The sequence below is a fragment of the Rhizoctonia solani genome, chromosome 2 (assembly GCF_016906535.1).
Source record: "Rhizoctonia solani chromosome 2, complete sequence".
NCBI classification, from domain to species: domain Eukaryota; kingdom Fungi; phylum Basidiomycota; class Agaricomycetes; order Cantharellales; family Ceratobasidiaceae; genus Rhizoctonia; species Rhizoctonia solani.
In genome coordinates, this window is record NC_057371.1 from 401,377 (window position 1) to 416,508 (window position 15,132).

A 15,132-nucleotide genomic window follows, 5' to 3' on the forward strand; every position below is an offset into this window, starting at 1 on the left:
GATCGAGCCGCGAAGGTACCGGCCGGTCTGTGGGGGGAGGGGGAACAAGTCGGGGATACCAAAAGTGTGGGGAAATGCGAGCGTCATAGCTGGCGTTGCTCGTTGGGGGTTGAGTATTCGCCTCGTATTCAACCTCAGTGCACAGATCACACCAAGGATACACGCGCATCAATAAGATGATAAAGTCGATAGATATCGATGTAATATAGAATGATGAGCAGAGCTGTAATGTAATTGCAGAAAGTTCTGATTGACACACCGTGAGACCTGAAGATACCTAGTAGCACCGCACATTGCATAGCTTGCGGCCCGGAGGTAGACAGGGGATCCACTCGGAGCGCGACACGCTCAAATCACTCGCTTAGATTAAGATGGATCGATGCAAGCTATTGTGCCAGCTCTCATATGTTAAAGGTTAAAAAGAGTGTTTGACGAGGTCCTGTCGCAGGAGAGAAGTGCAGTGTACGATCTGAGCTCGGACGTAGTACATTCTTTGGGGCCGACAATCCCGTCGATCATCTGCTGTATTGCCGTAGAATATAGTATCGATGGTGTGAGTGACGTTCCAAATTAAACACAAGTGGTTCCAGAACAAGAATATTCAATGGGCCGTTCAGCAGAAAGGATTGGCGGATGTGCGGCTTCGGGCATTGGCTATGGATGCCGAAAACGAAAGTCCTCATTCCACAGCACGTGATGCAATAGTGATTAATCGACCCAAAGGAGCGCCTTCCGTTGCGCCTTCGTCTGAATGAAGGGTACCTTTATTGAGACCACGTTATGGGGCTCGATTTCGCAAGTTCGACTCAGAGGTCCTAGTGGTCAAGTTGAGCTGCGGGTTCCGAGTACCATGTAACTGGGTGGTTTGGCCAACCCCGACTCTCCGCTGCACCAATGGTGTCGCCGCACATCATTGTAAGAAGTTCGCCCGTGGCTGAGGTATGGTCCAGAGCCTGACCTTGAGCATAGGACTGCCGATACGGTCGAAACGCGCCGATGCCAATACGAATGAGCAGACGCATGTTTAATTGCCGAGTCTAGCAAGGAACGCTGCCGTATAAATTAACCCGAGTCCTGACATATGTCTCGCAAAGGCAACATAATGAGTAGGCTAATCAACCAGAACCTATGAACTTTAATCCCTTCGATCCATTTCTACCTCATCGTCTTGCTCCTCTCCGGCCATTTCGATACCTTCACGCATTTCTCTCTTGACGCACAGCTGTTCAGCCCCAACAACGGAAATGACAGCGCCCAACGCCATGATTAGCCAAAAGAATAGCGAGGTAGGGAGTGATCGAGCATAGTAGGTCGTGAGTATGGTATGGTTCAGAACAAGGGTCAGGGCAAAGTCGAGGATGTGCGTTGGGCGTCGGACCAAGATGTACAAAAAGTATACACTGATACTAATAAGTCAAGTGATCGAATAAATGTATTTTTTTTTATTACTCACTCCACTGTGGATGCGACCAGCCAACATAGGGATATGATCCAGCTCCTGACCGGATCAACCCATGCCTCTTCTTGCCCAGAATCACCACCCAGCTTGACCCCTCCACTCCATGCGCCACTGCTACTAAACCCACTCCACCCGCGGCCTCGAGGTTCGCGAATAGTAGCCCGGCCGACTAGTTCTCGCCAGTCCATGACCATCGCAACGTTGGCAGCTCCTCCCTCATAGGCGAGGGCGTATGGGTTTGCGAACAAGTATAGGAGAGGTGGTATTAACAGAGAAAGAACGAGATAATGCAAACATTGAAGAGCGATAATCTGCGAAAAACACGGTCAATGGTTCGGGACTATGACAGGTCACTTGATTCTTACCTGAGCGATAATTATAGTTGGGTGCCATCCGTGTGGAAGGCGAAATGAGGAAGACATGGTATCATTTCATACAAATCGATATTATTGTTCGTCGCTTGAATTAGAAAGGTTCATGTAGTTTTAATCCAGGGCTTGTTGAATGCTGAAACACATAAGATGACCCTTACCGTATGCGACGTTGGTTGCGTGGTCAGAGTTATCGTTACAGGAAAAGAGGAATTGCAAAGGATACACGTTGGTAACGGCAAGCGCGCTTAGTTCTTATTTGTTACACATTTGTAACATTAATTATCACCCCGTAGAGAATCGACACACATAAAAATGAGAAATCAAATAAATATATGCTGTTGAGTTTAATTGTGTACTCTATATACTTGTAAGCGGTGCAGTAAATAGGAAAGCACCAGAGAGCAAGGCTTTAGAATACTGAAACAACCTATGTGGCCGTCAAGGCATGAAATCAACCGATTTCTGCGAAAGATGGACCTGAATAGGTTTGCTAGGCTCGGCCATCTGGGACTTATTAACAGAGAGCTGAAGTATTAAGTGTATAAAGTTATTATTTTACCATAAAACTAAAAGAAATCTCACTCACACAGCTTCTATTCGCATCCTCTGGTCCCGGATATCTTCCTGTAGTGTCGCTGCCATAGCCAGATCTTGTGGTACCCAGTATACTTCTAGCCTGAAGTTCATAAGCTACCGACTGGCGAACATATATTAGATTATCCCTATGTTAAATATAGTCCTGAAAGGCTTACCCCTGAGGCGAACACAGGCTCGCTCACAAGTCCCGTGGTGCCCTGGGATATAGCGAGACCGGATAGTCTAGCGCGACGAGGCCGCTCAAGCTGTCTTCGCACATATCCTTGTCTACCGAGACGGGGAGTGAATGCTTTTGTTGAAATTTAGGGCACCTGAAACTTCGAAACTTACCCAGTTAATGTTATCATCAAGGACATAAGCAAGAATTTCTCTGTCCAGCGCCAAGTAAGTAGAGTACCACGTAATGAATTAAAGACTAACCGGATAGATCTGCAGCCAACGGCGCTGGTATTAATTTTTGGGGCAACTATAAAGTGTCAGCATACCAAAAAACCAAAAGTCACAATATGAGTGACTACGCTTACAACATATACATCAAGAATGACTAGAGCAATCAAGCACAGAGGCATAGCTGCAGAGGCCTTGGGTTCCGGTGTTAGCTCATATGATCAAAGCAAACTATGTATGGTCGATGAAACGAACCCATATAAAGTGCCAGCAGTCACAAAGACGTTATCGTTATCGTTATGATCTGAGAATTGGTATAAGGGGGGTTAAGCAGACGCAATGATTCCCACCACTTACCTCCTCGCAGCCGGTACAAATAAATTGTTGCTATGGGTTGATGTTATTCAGGAGGTGTTATAGAGAAGCTAGAAGGCAGAACCTACTTGTCACGGTCATACAAAGGTCCAGCGTAAACGCACTAAAAATCCATACAGCCACTGCATTACAGGAAAGCCAGTTGTAAGAAATTGTGGTAAACTGTGGGGTTGTACGGCATACATGTAGTATCGATCTGATCCTGGAGGTTAGAATGACACGGTCGTCGATGGGAGACGACCTACTGTGCGCCATGTACTGTGTATCACTCCAGCAGCGAAGAGTCCCTGCGATTTCAGATCATTGACGAGCTCGCCCCGCTTCATTTAATCAGCACATACAATCAAGGCACCAGAGATAAGTGCAGCGAAAAGGCCAAGGACAAATGGAACGACAAATATCGTTCGTTTGTTAAACATTCGCCAGCACCTATAAATGAAGAAGGCCTGGGTGGATGCAGCAATACTACACGTGACGAATATGGAGCTAAGCTCAAACTACGAGTCGATCAGACTAAGCATTGGCTATTGCGTTATCGATTAATAACTTACAGGTAAAAGGTTCGGCACAGGATCCAATGCTGAAAAAGCTTCTGCTATACGAATTATGGTGTGTGTCAATGATAGAATGTTGGTGAATACCACATAGACTTTGAACCACAGCCGGTGGCTGTGCTTGGACGTAAGGAAACTGATCAACAACGGGATAAGTACACCTATTTCAATTAGTCAAATGCCTTAGATGAACAGACGATTGTATTTCGAGCACCTTGGGTGATTCCTTGTAGTATAGCTAATAGAATCTGCTGCTTCGAAGTAAGCGCGAAGGAAGAGGCTCCCATAACTGGGGGGCGTTATGGTCGTGACAAGGATGGTTTTTTGAGGCTCATTACACTAAGGTTATAAAGGGGCAAATAGTGTTAGGTGCGAGTCAACTTCTGACCGATGCCATATGACGTTAGTATAAAAGAGGCGTCGATATTCCTGAAAATGGGCGAGGCCCGTGGGCGCCACTGACATTTAAATCCATGCCAACTGTTTTGAACGGAGACGTGCGTCGTTGTGAGAGTGTGCGTTTATAAGCTGAGCCCGGGACCAAAACAGAATGACGTGTAGAACATTAGGTAAATAGAGCAAGCTGGTTTTCTGGTTGCAAGTCCGGCCCAAACGTATCCCGCGCTAGAAAGTGACGGTGACCAAAGATGAGTAACTGCGTGTGCCTCGATGAATCGACATCGTCGACTTTAATAGGTTAGAACGCTCGTTGTATAAGGGTTTGTGGCATCGTTGGTGTTCAATAGTTGTCTTATTTAGTCGGACTAGTATGCCAAGTTATCAACAAGACGCCCATCCAGGGTCGAGGAACCGTATCGCCAGCTGGATCCGGTTCCACTAGTAAGTGCCTGGAACGGGGATCTGACTACTATTCGGGCCATAAAACAAACCCACAAGTCATCCATTTACCTATAGCCCACATCAGAAACCTATCTTTATCACAAGTGTCGGATCGTCGTTGATCAATTTATTGATCTAGATTACTGTTGTATGGATATGCAATTGTGACCGCGAACCCAATAAGGACCTTTAAAGTTCCATTCGATGGCCTCACGTGGTTCCTGCAACCACCACCACGCGACCGATATCTGGCGGTGTAGCCAAATTATTCGAGTTTATAATGCCTCGGAAGTTCAGTCTAACAAAAGAAGAATTGGATTTTATTGCGGGAACAAAGGGTTTATATGCGTACGAGCGTCGGTTTGGTCCCCCTCCCCAGGCATGCCCACACATGCAAGGTTCAGCGTTTTACGAATTTGTCCATTCTCCACAGGCCAGAGAGTGCCAGAGATGTAAGAAAATGTGGTAGTAAGTCTTTTGATCATTTCCTACTTGAAAGGAAAAGCGTGCTAACGCAATATGATAGTTGTTCGCCAGAGTGCCAGGTATGAAATCACCGAGCAACTGCAACAAGCGCCCAACGTTGACAGTTTTAATTATTTTGCCACTCTTCCAAATTGCCACTGTGATCACATTATAGAAAGCTCTTTGGCCAGCACACCAACGGGATTGCATTGATCAACGATCCCCCATGCCCATAGGTGCACCAGGACTTTTATCTCTTGGGCAGTCACCCCAAGCCTCTGTTTCAGCGCCAACTATGTCAATGAACAATTACACTAAAGCTATCCCTTTGCACACTTCGTTTGACGTACTCTCCGGGATAGATATTAGTGATGCCTTGAGTCAGGGGGTAGTGAACAAAAATGCCATGGGAAAGTAAGTGTTTTCGTTACTTTCAAACCTGGACGTATTGTTCACTGGGTACAGAAAAACGGTATACGATCAATTGACACCAGCATTGATACCCTTACTTGGAAGGCACGCCTTGGCATCACACCGGCTTATCTGGTGTAACACTCGGAGCAACGACGATGCTACTAAAAAGGCACGGGAATGCTTCGTCTCGTTCAAGTCCGACATTCCTGTGGCCATGGCATATGCGGTAAGTCATACGTCTCAACTACCTAGGAGATCCTCGTAGCCACCGATTCATTAAACCTTCCGTTGGAGTGTATACTGACCGATCTTTTAGCATAACAAATTTATCTCAACCCGTATGCGAGGTGCATTCATTATGAATGTGGATGTTCCATTCGGTTTAAGTGATTATATGGTCGGGGAAGAGCGATTCAACTGGATAACTTTTCCAGAAGCCCAGCTTACTCTATGTGTTAAGTTGCAAGAGGCCATCAAAGCATAGTGAGTATCATTTATAGAACCGAGTTGGCATTTAATCATATGTCCCGATATATCAGCGATCCTTCTCGTGCATTCGTGCTCGTCGTTTACGCCCTATCTCCCGACCAACTTTCGGCTGCACTATGGGTCTGGACCTACACCGATCACTCTAGAGGTGACCCACCAAACTTAATAAAACTACGCACTCGAGTCCGTGAAATATTAAAGGATACCAAACGGAGCGAAAGGCATATGTACCAAATACAGAAAGATCAAAACGACCCGTAGGGGGCCGTTACTACCAGCGTGCATCAGTAGTACATTGACCAACTCATTCCACATCCCGCCGTAACCTCCTATTTGAAGGGCTCATATCGAAAGTTATATGCGCGATTTTGAATTAGCACACATGGCAGGTCTAGGTTATGCCGGTACATCTATAGTATTACATTGAAATTATATATTATTTTATATCTCGAGATAAATACGTTGGTTGATTAGATGAATACATATATGGCTTTGGTGTGATATCTACCAATGTGGTACCGCACGTTCTAATCTGCCGTCATCGGACGGCACGCGAGCTGGATCCCAGTAATTCAGCATCCATTCTCGAAGAAGGAATATCGCTTTGGTCCTAGATGACGGGAATAGCGCCTGTGCTTTATTTGCCCACCATTTGAGACCTCGAGGGCTACTCGGACATGGTATCCACGTTACCTCAGGCAACGACACGCTGCCACAATTCTCTTTCGACTGGGCGTTTTTATCTCGTTCATTCGAAATCAAACGGGAAAGTTCGGCTGCTATTTGTTGGGGAGATGGCGAGTCGCGAGTACGCTTCCAGAGTAGGCCATCCAGTCCAAGAAGCGCCAGCCCGGGACATAAGCCTTCATTTGCAGACAGCTCATTTGCGATTTTCATGGTTGCATCGGGGTGGTATTCAGGAGATCTCAGGTCAAACAGTTCTAGGTGGCTCAGGTTCGGCATTTTATGGGGTATCAGGCTAAGGACGTCGGTTACTTTCTGGCACAATGGTAAGTGTTTCTCTTGGGATAACAAACAAACCCAAGACGTACTCTCTGTCCGACACCAGGATTCTTCCGGGACTGAGTTTTTAGAACCAGGGTATGTAGACACGGAAAATAGTGAGCGATGCTGTGTACGATCTTTTCCCTATAGTCACTAGAGTTATCCATGTGTACTTGAAAACGATCCGTGAAATTGATAGTCAGTTTCAACTCGGATACTGATTTACTGGATAGTTTAAGCATAAACAGAAATCGATCCAGGCTTTCATAACCAGACGGATCTTGGATGTCGAAGGCCAGTCCATAACATGTGATAGAACGGCCAGCGGCGAAACACATGAATTGGTATGAATATCCCAACGAGACCTTCTGGAGGGCAGGAAGGAAGTTAGGATTGTTTGAATGACGAGTTATCGCATCAAGTATTGCACTATTTTTGCAGCGTTTGATATTAAGAGAAACCAACCCTTCCATCTTGCTTAGAGTTCCCATCAATCGTTCGACCCAATTTGTGCTAGGAGGCGACCATTTGGAGTCTTGAGGGTCAGGTGTCAGAAACATTTCGAGAGACATGACAGAGGCAGGATGTCTAAAACCAAGAGAGAAATCATAGACTTCTTTGAGGTGAAAAAGCCGCAAGTGACGATAAAGAATGGGAGCAATGGCTGCGTTCAAGCCCCGGCTAACCAGCGATAGGACCTTCAATACCCGATGATGTCGACTGGGCTCAATCGATTGTATGACCAAGACTAGCACATCTGTGGGAAGAGCATGTAGGGCTCGAGTAGAATTCTTCCGGGTTGTGGAGACACAGTTGATCTCCACGTTCGGGACATTGAAAGTGAAGTTTGAACCAACAGGAAACGCCAGTGGCAAGCATTCTTTGAAAATTCGTTTTAATCGATTACTATGTTCGATAAGGTACAATATGATGCTTACGAGCAATAGGTGTATTATTAGGCTTTGGCTTTGACCGAGCAGCTCCATAGACAACTGGTCTACTTTTGGGTTTGCCGCCTTCCGAATGTGGAAACTTTGAGCGAGATAGCGTCCGAAGATTGGTTGGTTGGTTTATATTCTTCGTGGACGAAGATTTGAGAGGGGTTCCAACTATGAACAGAGTCGTGGCTGGCACCACCGTTTCCAGCCTGGAAGGAGATGTTGGAGCCTCGATTTCCTGTCCTTTCTCCATTGGGCACATTATTTGGTAGCTTCACCTTCTCTGATAGAAAGAGCCAAACGCTCTTATCCACTACGGAAACAGACTCAAGTTGAGAAAGCCACAAGACGGAGTTGGGTTATTGACGACTTGATTCGACTCGATTAAGCGAGATCGACGCAGGGTCCCAGGGAAGCGTGTCAGTATCTCACGTGACCTAAAATCAGAGCAAGTTCGCAAGGAAACTTGAAGAGTTTCCAATCATGGAATTGACGTCCAGGACACCTACAGCGTTAGGGCTGGGCTATCCAGGTTGGTGGGCTCTTTTTTAAAAAGTCTCCAGCGGTAATTGAATGTATAACACACCTTCTTGGAGTTTTGGTAACTCTGGAGCTCCCAAAGACATGGGGACCCAGGAAGATTTCCACTTCGGGTGGGAGAACTGTTGCTAGCCCCCATAGCTTCGGGCGACTCCGCGGTATAGTCTCTCAGCTAAGAGATTGGAGGTCTCAATCCGAGAGCATTAACCATAGAAGAATCGCAACATGAAGTGGTTATATGCTAAACTCCTCTTCCGGTTGGGTCTCGCGGCAATTAACCTTGCACACCTTGAGACACGAATAATCAGGAGATACTTTTCGAGCTACAATACCATCTGATGCTAAATGAGCCAGAGAAGTTCAAGGGGCTCTCGTGATGACCCCAGACTTGCTCAGGGTCGTATGATATGGAACTATGTAGTATGCATATATTTACGACCCAGAAGTAACCTGGCTATATGCGCAGAAGACAGACATATCAACTGAAATTCCGATTTGCAGGCTACATACCTCTTGATACATGACTCACTCTACTACTATGGTTCAATTGATTGCCATGGTATACGTATGTACCATTATTGCAACAAATAGATACGTCATGCCTATCTCAGGTACCAGAGCCAGCACTCTTTGAAGCTCTCCTGAGCTCTGGCTAATAAAGAGGTTCGCTCTCAGATGCAAAACTGTCAGTATTTTGCTCCAAAATTCGGAACACTGACCATAGCAATATCTAGGTAGCTTCGTGGTAAAGAGAAGGTAGGTTTATCAAGAAGATTTATTGTGAACACCGTATATATGTATGAGTAGCTCTAGCTAAGGAGGGGTAGATTCAGTCATCCTCACACCAGCAAGGGACAAAATCAGGGTAACTTTTGACAATCAACACGCGCTTTGGGCCATTAGCTTATCATATCTTGAGATGCTTCGTGTCAAACATAGTTATGGCCTTGTAAAACTTATGATTGTAGCACTTTCTAGACGAATGTAGTTCCAAAAATGCACTGAGAGTGATGTCCCGGAAGCTTAAAGGGCGTCGCTATTATCTACTCAACTCGAAAGATGATAACAAGCCTTGGGCAAAGTGGACCCGACGCAACTAGTTCTGAATGAGCCCATAAGATTAGGCACGAAATATGTTGTTCCTAACAAGATTAAATGATTAGATCTCTTGAAAATGCGTGATATAGGTATCACTTACTCGGAAATTGTAGATGAGATAGATGCAGAAATACGGTACCAGGAAGTATGGCCACACAAATTGATCCAGATCAAATGAAACAGGTGCACCGCCAAGTCAAGTCCATAAAGAACTGGCCTACATCCTTATATGCGGGCAGTCCTGAGGCGGTGAAGAGCTTCGGAGCCCAAAGAGGTAAATTAGAAGCGTAAGCTCTTGTGTGCTGAGGGGCGTTCCATGCTATCACGTGATGGCTGTGTTGGCAGCTTTGGAGCTACACCGCGCGGGACAAGCTTCAAACCACCACCGAGTTGGCGAACTCACTTGGTGATGGCAAATCGCACAAATTACTCACCTCTTGCCCAGGATGCTGAGCCACCTGAGATATCCGACGTTTTGACCGACCCTCAAGCACCGCCCATTTATTATGGAGAGGGTCGTTTTTCGCCACCAAGCTCAATCAGCGATGATGAATATACGGACCGGGAAAAGCTCCTCGATCCGAGTCGTGTTGAACGTGGCAGCCTTGATGACGGAGATATGGATCGCGTTAATGTAATGCGCGAACCTGGTGGGCTATCTCTGGGTAGGAAGGTAAGTCGAAAGGGGTATATTTTGCCAAGAGGTTTTTGCTTAATGTATTATAGCGCATGTCTCCCCTTCGTTGCTTAGTACTATCTCTTGGTTCACTCGTTTTATTGGCGGTTCTGCTTGGATTTTTGGCGGCACGAACTTATAACCAAACTTCATATCGCTACCGCGCGCCTGGAAATAAACACATTACTATGGATCATGTATTTAATGGAACATTCGCTGCTGATAAACGCAGCTTGGCCTGGGTTAGTGAGGGTGAGTAACTCCCATATTACTTGGACTAGGAATTAATCATTAGTCAGCTGGAGACGGTATCTACTCTATTGAAGAGGAGGGGTCAATTAAACTTGTGGATCTAAGTACTCAGACGAATCGGACGCTCGTCAAAAGGAGTGATGTGAAAGATGTACGTCGGGGTTTTATTTTATCTGGTGCCGTTTCTCACAACATCACAGGAACATGGTAACCAATTGGTGTTTAGCTCCTGGTCCCTCTCAGCCGATGCTTCCCACGTTCTCCTCAAAACCGATTATCTCAAACAATACCGGCATTCATCCTTTGGAAACTTTTATCTTCATCGCCTTTCGGATGGACGCACATTTCCTCTCGTTCCTCCAAGTAACCCCCCTCGTGTGGTGCATGCCGCGTGGTCGCCCACTGGTCGAAGCATTGCTTGGGTAATGGGAAATGATATATATGTCGTAAAAGATCCTAGGTATGCTGCATAGCTTTTTCGTGCTGGTGCGGCGGCACTTATTTCCTTTCGAAGCCCCGATGTCACACCTCTCCGCCTTACCTACTCTGGGAATGCAACCTTGTTCCACGGAGTACCTGATTGGGTATACGAAGAAGAGGTTCTCTCGTCTGCTTCAGCTCTTTGGTGGTCTCCTACATCCTCGCATATCGCCTATCTTTCTCTCGATGAAACCAACGTCCTCGAGTACGTGGTACCAGTATACAACCCAACTGGCGACGCATCCAGTGTTATTCCTTACGGTGGGGACCCTATCAAGATCAAGTATCCCAAGCCTGGTTACGGTAATCCCCTCGTGCAGGTTGCAGTTTGCGATTTGACGGCAATTCCTACCAACCTGACCACCGACGCTGTTTCTAAAATCGTCCAAGGAACTGTTAAAAACGCGACAACCATACTGTCGTGGGACAAACAACTGAAACCGGAGGACCAGATTGTCAGCGAAGTTGCATGGGTCGGAAACGAAACTCTCATTGTCCGGGAAGTCGGTCGCGAAGCCCGGGAAGGCCATGTAGTCTTATTCGATGTGGGCAAGACTGGAAAAGTTGCCAAAGGAAAGATCGTGCGAGTCAAGGGTGAAAAAGGCGAAGAGGGAGACAAAGGCTGGATTGAATCAGTAAGTGTTTAATTGTTGTTCGCCTTGACAATACTAAATTCTGGCCGAGTACAGGAGCAAAACATTGTCCCACTCAAGCAAACCCCTGGCTACCTGGATATTCTACCCACTCCCAAAGGTTATAACCATATAGCCCTTTTTAGCCCTCCTGATTCCTCTGATCCTATATGGCTCACTAGCGGTGAATGGGAAGTTACTGGGAGCGTTCTCGCTGTGGACGAGACTCACGGGCTTATGTAGGGTGCTCAATGTGTTCAGTGCAAATACTATAGCTAACTGTTTGCATTACGAAGATATTTCCAAGCAGCCAAACACTCAATCGCTCGTGGTGTTTACTCGGTCTCCCTTCCGTCGGCGAAAGTTCTTAACTCCCGAGCACCTGTACCCAAACCGGCCGAGCCTGTTGCTCTAACAGACGATTCGACATTGGCTTGGTACTCCGCATCGTTCTCCCCGCAAGGTGGTTATTACGTCCTTAACTATGATGGGCCAGCAGTGCCCTGGCAGAAGGTCATAGGAGTAGAAACCAAAGGCCAGAGTAAGTTACTCTATCTACCGCAGCCAGTTCAGCACTCATGTAGCGCAAGAAGAGTCCGTGAACTACGTGCTTACGGACAACGATGAACTAAACAAGACATCAGCGGCTTTCCAAATGCCTTTCATTACTCGTTCAACGATAGAGAGCGACGGGTACGGTGCGTAGTTAATCCTTGATTTCACATTATGTTATGTTTACTGACCATTGATGCAGAGCTCAACTTTATGGAAATTCGGCCGCCCAATATGGATGAGACTGGACGCAAGAAGTACCCGGTGCTTTTCCGAGTGTAAGTCTGTCGCCCCTAATGTCCATCTGTCTCACTAAATCCCGGTTCACAGATACGGCGGACCTGGGTCACAGATGGTACACAGCCGATTTGATCGTGATTGGCACCACTATCTCGCTTGCTCACTTCAGTACATTATTGTCGTTGTTGATGGGCGTGGTACTGGGTTCAAAGGCAGGAAGCTCAGGAACCCTATTCGCGGTAACTTGGGATACTGGGAAGTCGTGGATCAAATCAACGCGGCTAGGTGGGTTAGGCTTTTGGTTCGTTGGATGGGATGCTTATTTGAAACCCAAGGATATGGGCTTCGAAGCAGTACGTCGATTCCAAGAGAATTGGTATCTGGGGCTGGGTAAATGCGCTCCGAACTCTTGTTTTCCGTTTTCTGATTTCTTGTTCAGTCGTATGGCGGGTTTATGACTTCCAAGGTCTTGGAGGCTGATGCTGGAGTTCATACCCTTGGTATGGCCGTAGCTCCTGTTACTTCCTGGCGCCTCTATGACTCGGTCTATACGGAGCGATACATGGGTCTTCCTGATAACAACCCAGAAGGATATGTCAATGCTAGTATCACCAAAGTTGATGGATTCCGCCACGCGAACTACCTACTGGCTCATGGAAGTGGCGACGATAATGGTAGGCTCCAACGTCTTATGAAGGAGGCATATAACTCACAGTTTTTTCGTTTCAGTTCACTTCGCCAACTCGGCCCATCTCCTGGACATGCTGACTCAGGCAAAGGTTCGCGGGTTTAGATTTAGAATGTTCACCGATAGGTAGGCACTAAATAAATTACCGAAATCGAATCGGGCTAATTCGAACGAAACAACAGTGACCATAGTATAAGGCAACGAGGCGCATACCGAGAGCTTCATGAGTGGATGACCGAGTATTTGAAGGAGAAGTGGGGAAGCGGCCCTCGGCAGCGTGGTTGGTGACAGGCCAATAGTTGATCGAGAGTTGACTGTGTTTCTCGTACCTCTTGTGCTATTTCGCTATCGCTGGCATCTTTATACGATGATTTTAATTATAACTTTCAATGGGCTTGAACATCTGGCACTACATTTATCGAGAGAGTCGGCCATTGTGTACGATTGGCCTACTCCAGGCTCGATTGTTCATCATTATATAAATAACATCGTCCTTGTATGCGCGATCTATCCCATCCGAGAAACGTGTCAGCTCGACGCGAATCGCGGAACCATTGGGACCGCTGCGGCCCGTTGTAAACGCTATCGTGATCACACAGGCAGCGCATGACTAAATTTACTATATGCCACGTTGAGAACAAGCGCTCTCGAGGCACGAGGTTCTGGTCAATGTTCAAAGTAGTCAAGTGCAGCACGAGGGAAATGAGCATTTTGATCTTTTGGAGCTCGAAAAAAAATTAATCACGACTGCGCTTGGTTCCCGTCTGGTTATACGCTACACTTTCTTTTGTCTGCCACATTCGCTAATACTAGTGCACGATCCCAACGTAAACCCAGTGGCAAGAGAAAAACGCTAGGCCCAGTGGCGTTTCTTGTGCATTGCGCCGGTCTTGAACCTGCAAGGCACAAGCTCGAACTTAGTGAAAGGGAGACACCAGATCAGATATATTAATTATTCAAGAGGGACACAGGTATTTAATGGCCTGCGTGGCTCGAGCACTCTCAACGCCTACTCCCCCTTGCACACTATGAGAAATCTCTTTGCTTTGTTTGTGTCTTCCGCGATTTTAGGTCTTGTCTGTGCTTCCCCAGCACCCCAAGGGCAGCAGCCTTGCATTGGCGTAGGCGGGGTGAGTCTCGACTGCCTCGCAGCTCACATAACCTGCCACTCACGGTTAGATCAGCGCTGTGATCTCTCCAGGGAATGCTGTCCCGCACTTGCATGTCACCCCCTGCTTGATAAATCCGGGATTTGCGTGGTAAGAATGGCGACATATCGTCGGCGACTCCCCGAGAACTTGGTGCTGAAACTAGAACTCTAGTTCGACGGAAGACTGGGGCCAGTAAATTGATGGGAGCAGTGGGAAATCTCCTGGGAAGAATGTTGTGACTTTGAACGATTCATGAAAAGGAAAGCTGAATAAGAGGTTCTATCAAAAAGGATTGCCTGGCCAAGTGTGCTAAGGGAGCTACTGGGCGTTGAATTACAATGAGTTGTGCTGTGTTTTTGCTCGTGATATAAGCTATGGTATAGGAGTATTGGATCTAAGGTAATTGCGCAAGCATAAAATCACAATGTGACTATAAGCAGTCGTCAAGTTTAGGTGCAGAGAGTAATTAAGCTGGTTAACGAAATTGTAAAACACAGACATTGACATTAACAACGCAAGCTTTACGACGCGTCGTACATTCGGGTGGTGGTGTATTTTTCCGGTTCGCTGACCAAGTGGTTCTTCAGCCACAGGTAGCCACAGGTAGTCGCACGATCCCACCGGGTCTACCCGCCCAGCTACATTGACTCCTAACCCTTGGTAGTCCCTCAGTGTGCTGGCCCAACCTTCCCACGACACCCCTGGAGCTCGCGTTATTAGTCAATTAAATTAAATTAAACAATTTCCCAAATCTGATGGCTCGCATTTACCATATGTGGCGCAACGATGTTTAATCAATCAATGACCTTGTATCATCGCTACAGCGGCACCGCCTTAATCCTCAGTTCGGAATATTCCGCCTACGCATCACCCTGTCTCGGGTCCGGTATTGGAGTCAGCTGGTCCTCAGGTAATCCTATACCTAT

At 46.7% G+C, this 15,132-nt stretch overlaps 5 protein-coding genes across 5 annotated transcripts; 2 read left to right on the forward strand and 3 right to left on the reverse strand.

Annotated features, from left to right (window-relative positions):
* Positions 1-1,135: 1,135 nt before the first annotated feature.
* Positions 1,136-1,881, reverse strand: RhiXN_04727 (SYS1 domain-containing protein; the record flags this gene model as incomplete). The annotated part of the gene is made up of 3 exons (XM_043324543.1): positions 1,136-1,400; positions 1,454-1,770; positions 1,825-1,881. 3 exons carry the CDS (start codon positions 1,879-1,881, stop codon positions 1,136-1,138), a joined length of 639 nt encoding a protein of 212 aa, XP_043176962.1.
* Positions 1,882-2,271: 390 nt separating this feature from the next.
* RhiXN_04728 (oxidoreductase family protein) lies at positions 2,272-4,033 on the reverse strand (the record flags this gene model as incomplete). The annotated part of the gene is made up of 14 exons (XM_043324544.1): positions 2,272-2,358; positions 2,420-2,530; positions 2,586-2,697; positions 2,761-2,800; positions 2,851-2,896; positions 2,955-3,011; positions 3,069-3,121; positions 3,175-3,204; positions 3,261-3,314; positions 3,376-3,388; positions 3,438-3,479; positions 3,534-3,689; positions 3,744-3,907; positions 3,961-4,033. The coding sequence occupies 14 exons, from the start codon at positions 4,031-4,033 to the stop codon at positions 2,272-2,274; spliced, it is 1,038 nt and encodes a 345-aa protein (XP_043176963.1).
* Positions 4,034-5,346: 1,313 nt separating this feature from the next.
* RhiXN_04729 (uncharacterized protein) lies at positions 5,347-6,215 on the forward strand (the record flags this gene model as incomplete). Its single annotated transcript, XM_043324545.1, has 4 exons — positions 5,347-5,465; positions 5,517-5,691; positions 5,782-5,948; positions 6,005-6,215. The coding sequence occupies 4 exons, from the start codon at positions 5,347-5,349 to the stop codon at positions 6,213-6,215; spliced, it is 672 nt and encodes a 223-aa protein (XP_043176964.1).
* Positions 6,216-6,458: 243 nt separating this feature from the next.
* RhiXN_04730 (uncharacterized protein) lies at positions 6,459-8,150 on the reverse strand (the record flags this gene model as incomplete). The annotated part of the gene is made up of 3 exons (XM_043324546.1): positions 6,459-6,953; positions 7,007-7,839; positions 7,898-8,150. The coding sequence occupies 3 exons, from the start codon at positions 8,148-8,150 to the stop codon at positions 6,459-6,461; spliced, it is 1,581 nt and encodes a 526-aa protein (XP_043176965.1).
* Positions 8,151-9,864: 1,714 nt separating this feature from the next.
* RhiXN_04731 (dipeptidyl aminopeptidase) lies at positions 9,865-13,185 on the forward strand (the record flags this gene model as incomplete). Its single annotated transcript, XM_043324547.1, has 14 exons — positions 9,865-9,924; positions 9,981-10,208; positions 10,262-10,463; positions 10,511-10,614; positions 10,664-10,923; positions 10,978-11,578; positions 11,633-11,814; positions 11,872-12,116; positions 12,166-12,273; positions 12,330-12,405; positions 12,458-12,652; positions 12,703-12,757; positions 12,807-13,041; positions 13,097-13,185. The coding sequence occupies 14 exons, from the start codon at positions 9,865-9,867 to the stop codon at positions 13,183-13,185; spliced, it is 2,640 nt and encodes an 879-aa protein (XP_043176966.1).
* Between the last annotated feature and the right edge of the window lie 1,947 nt (positions 13,186-15,132).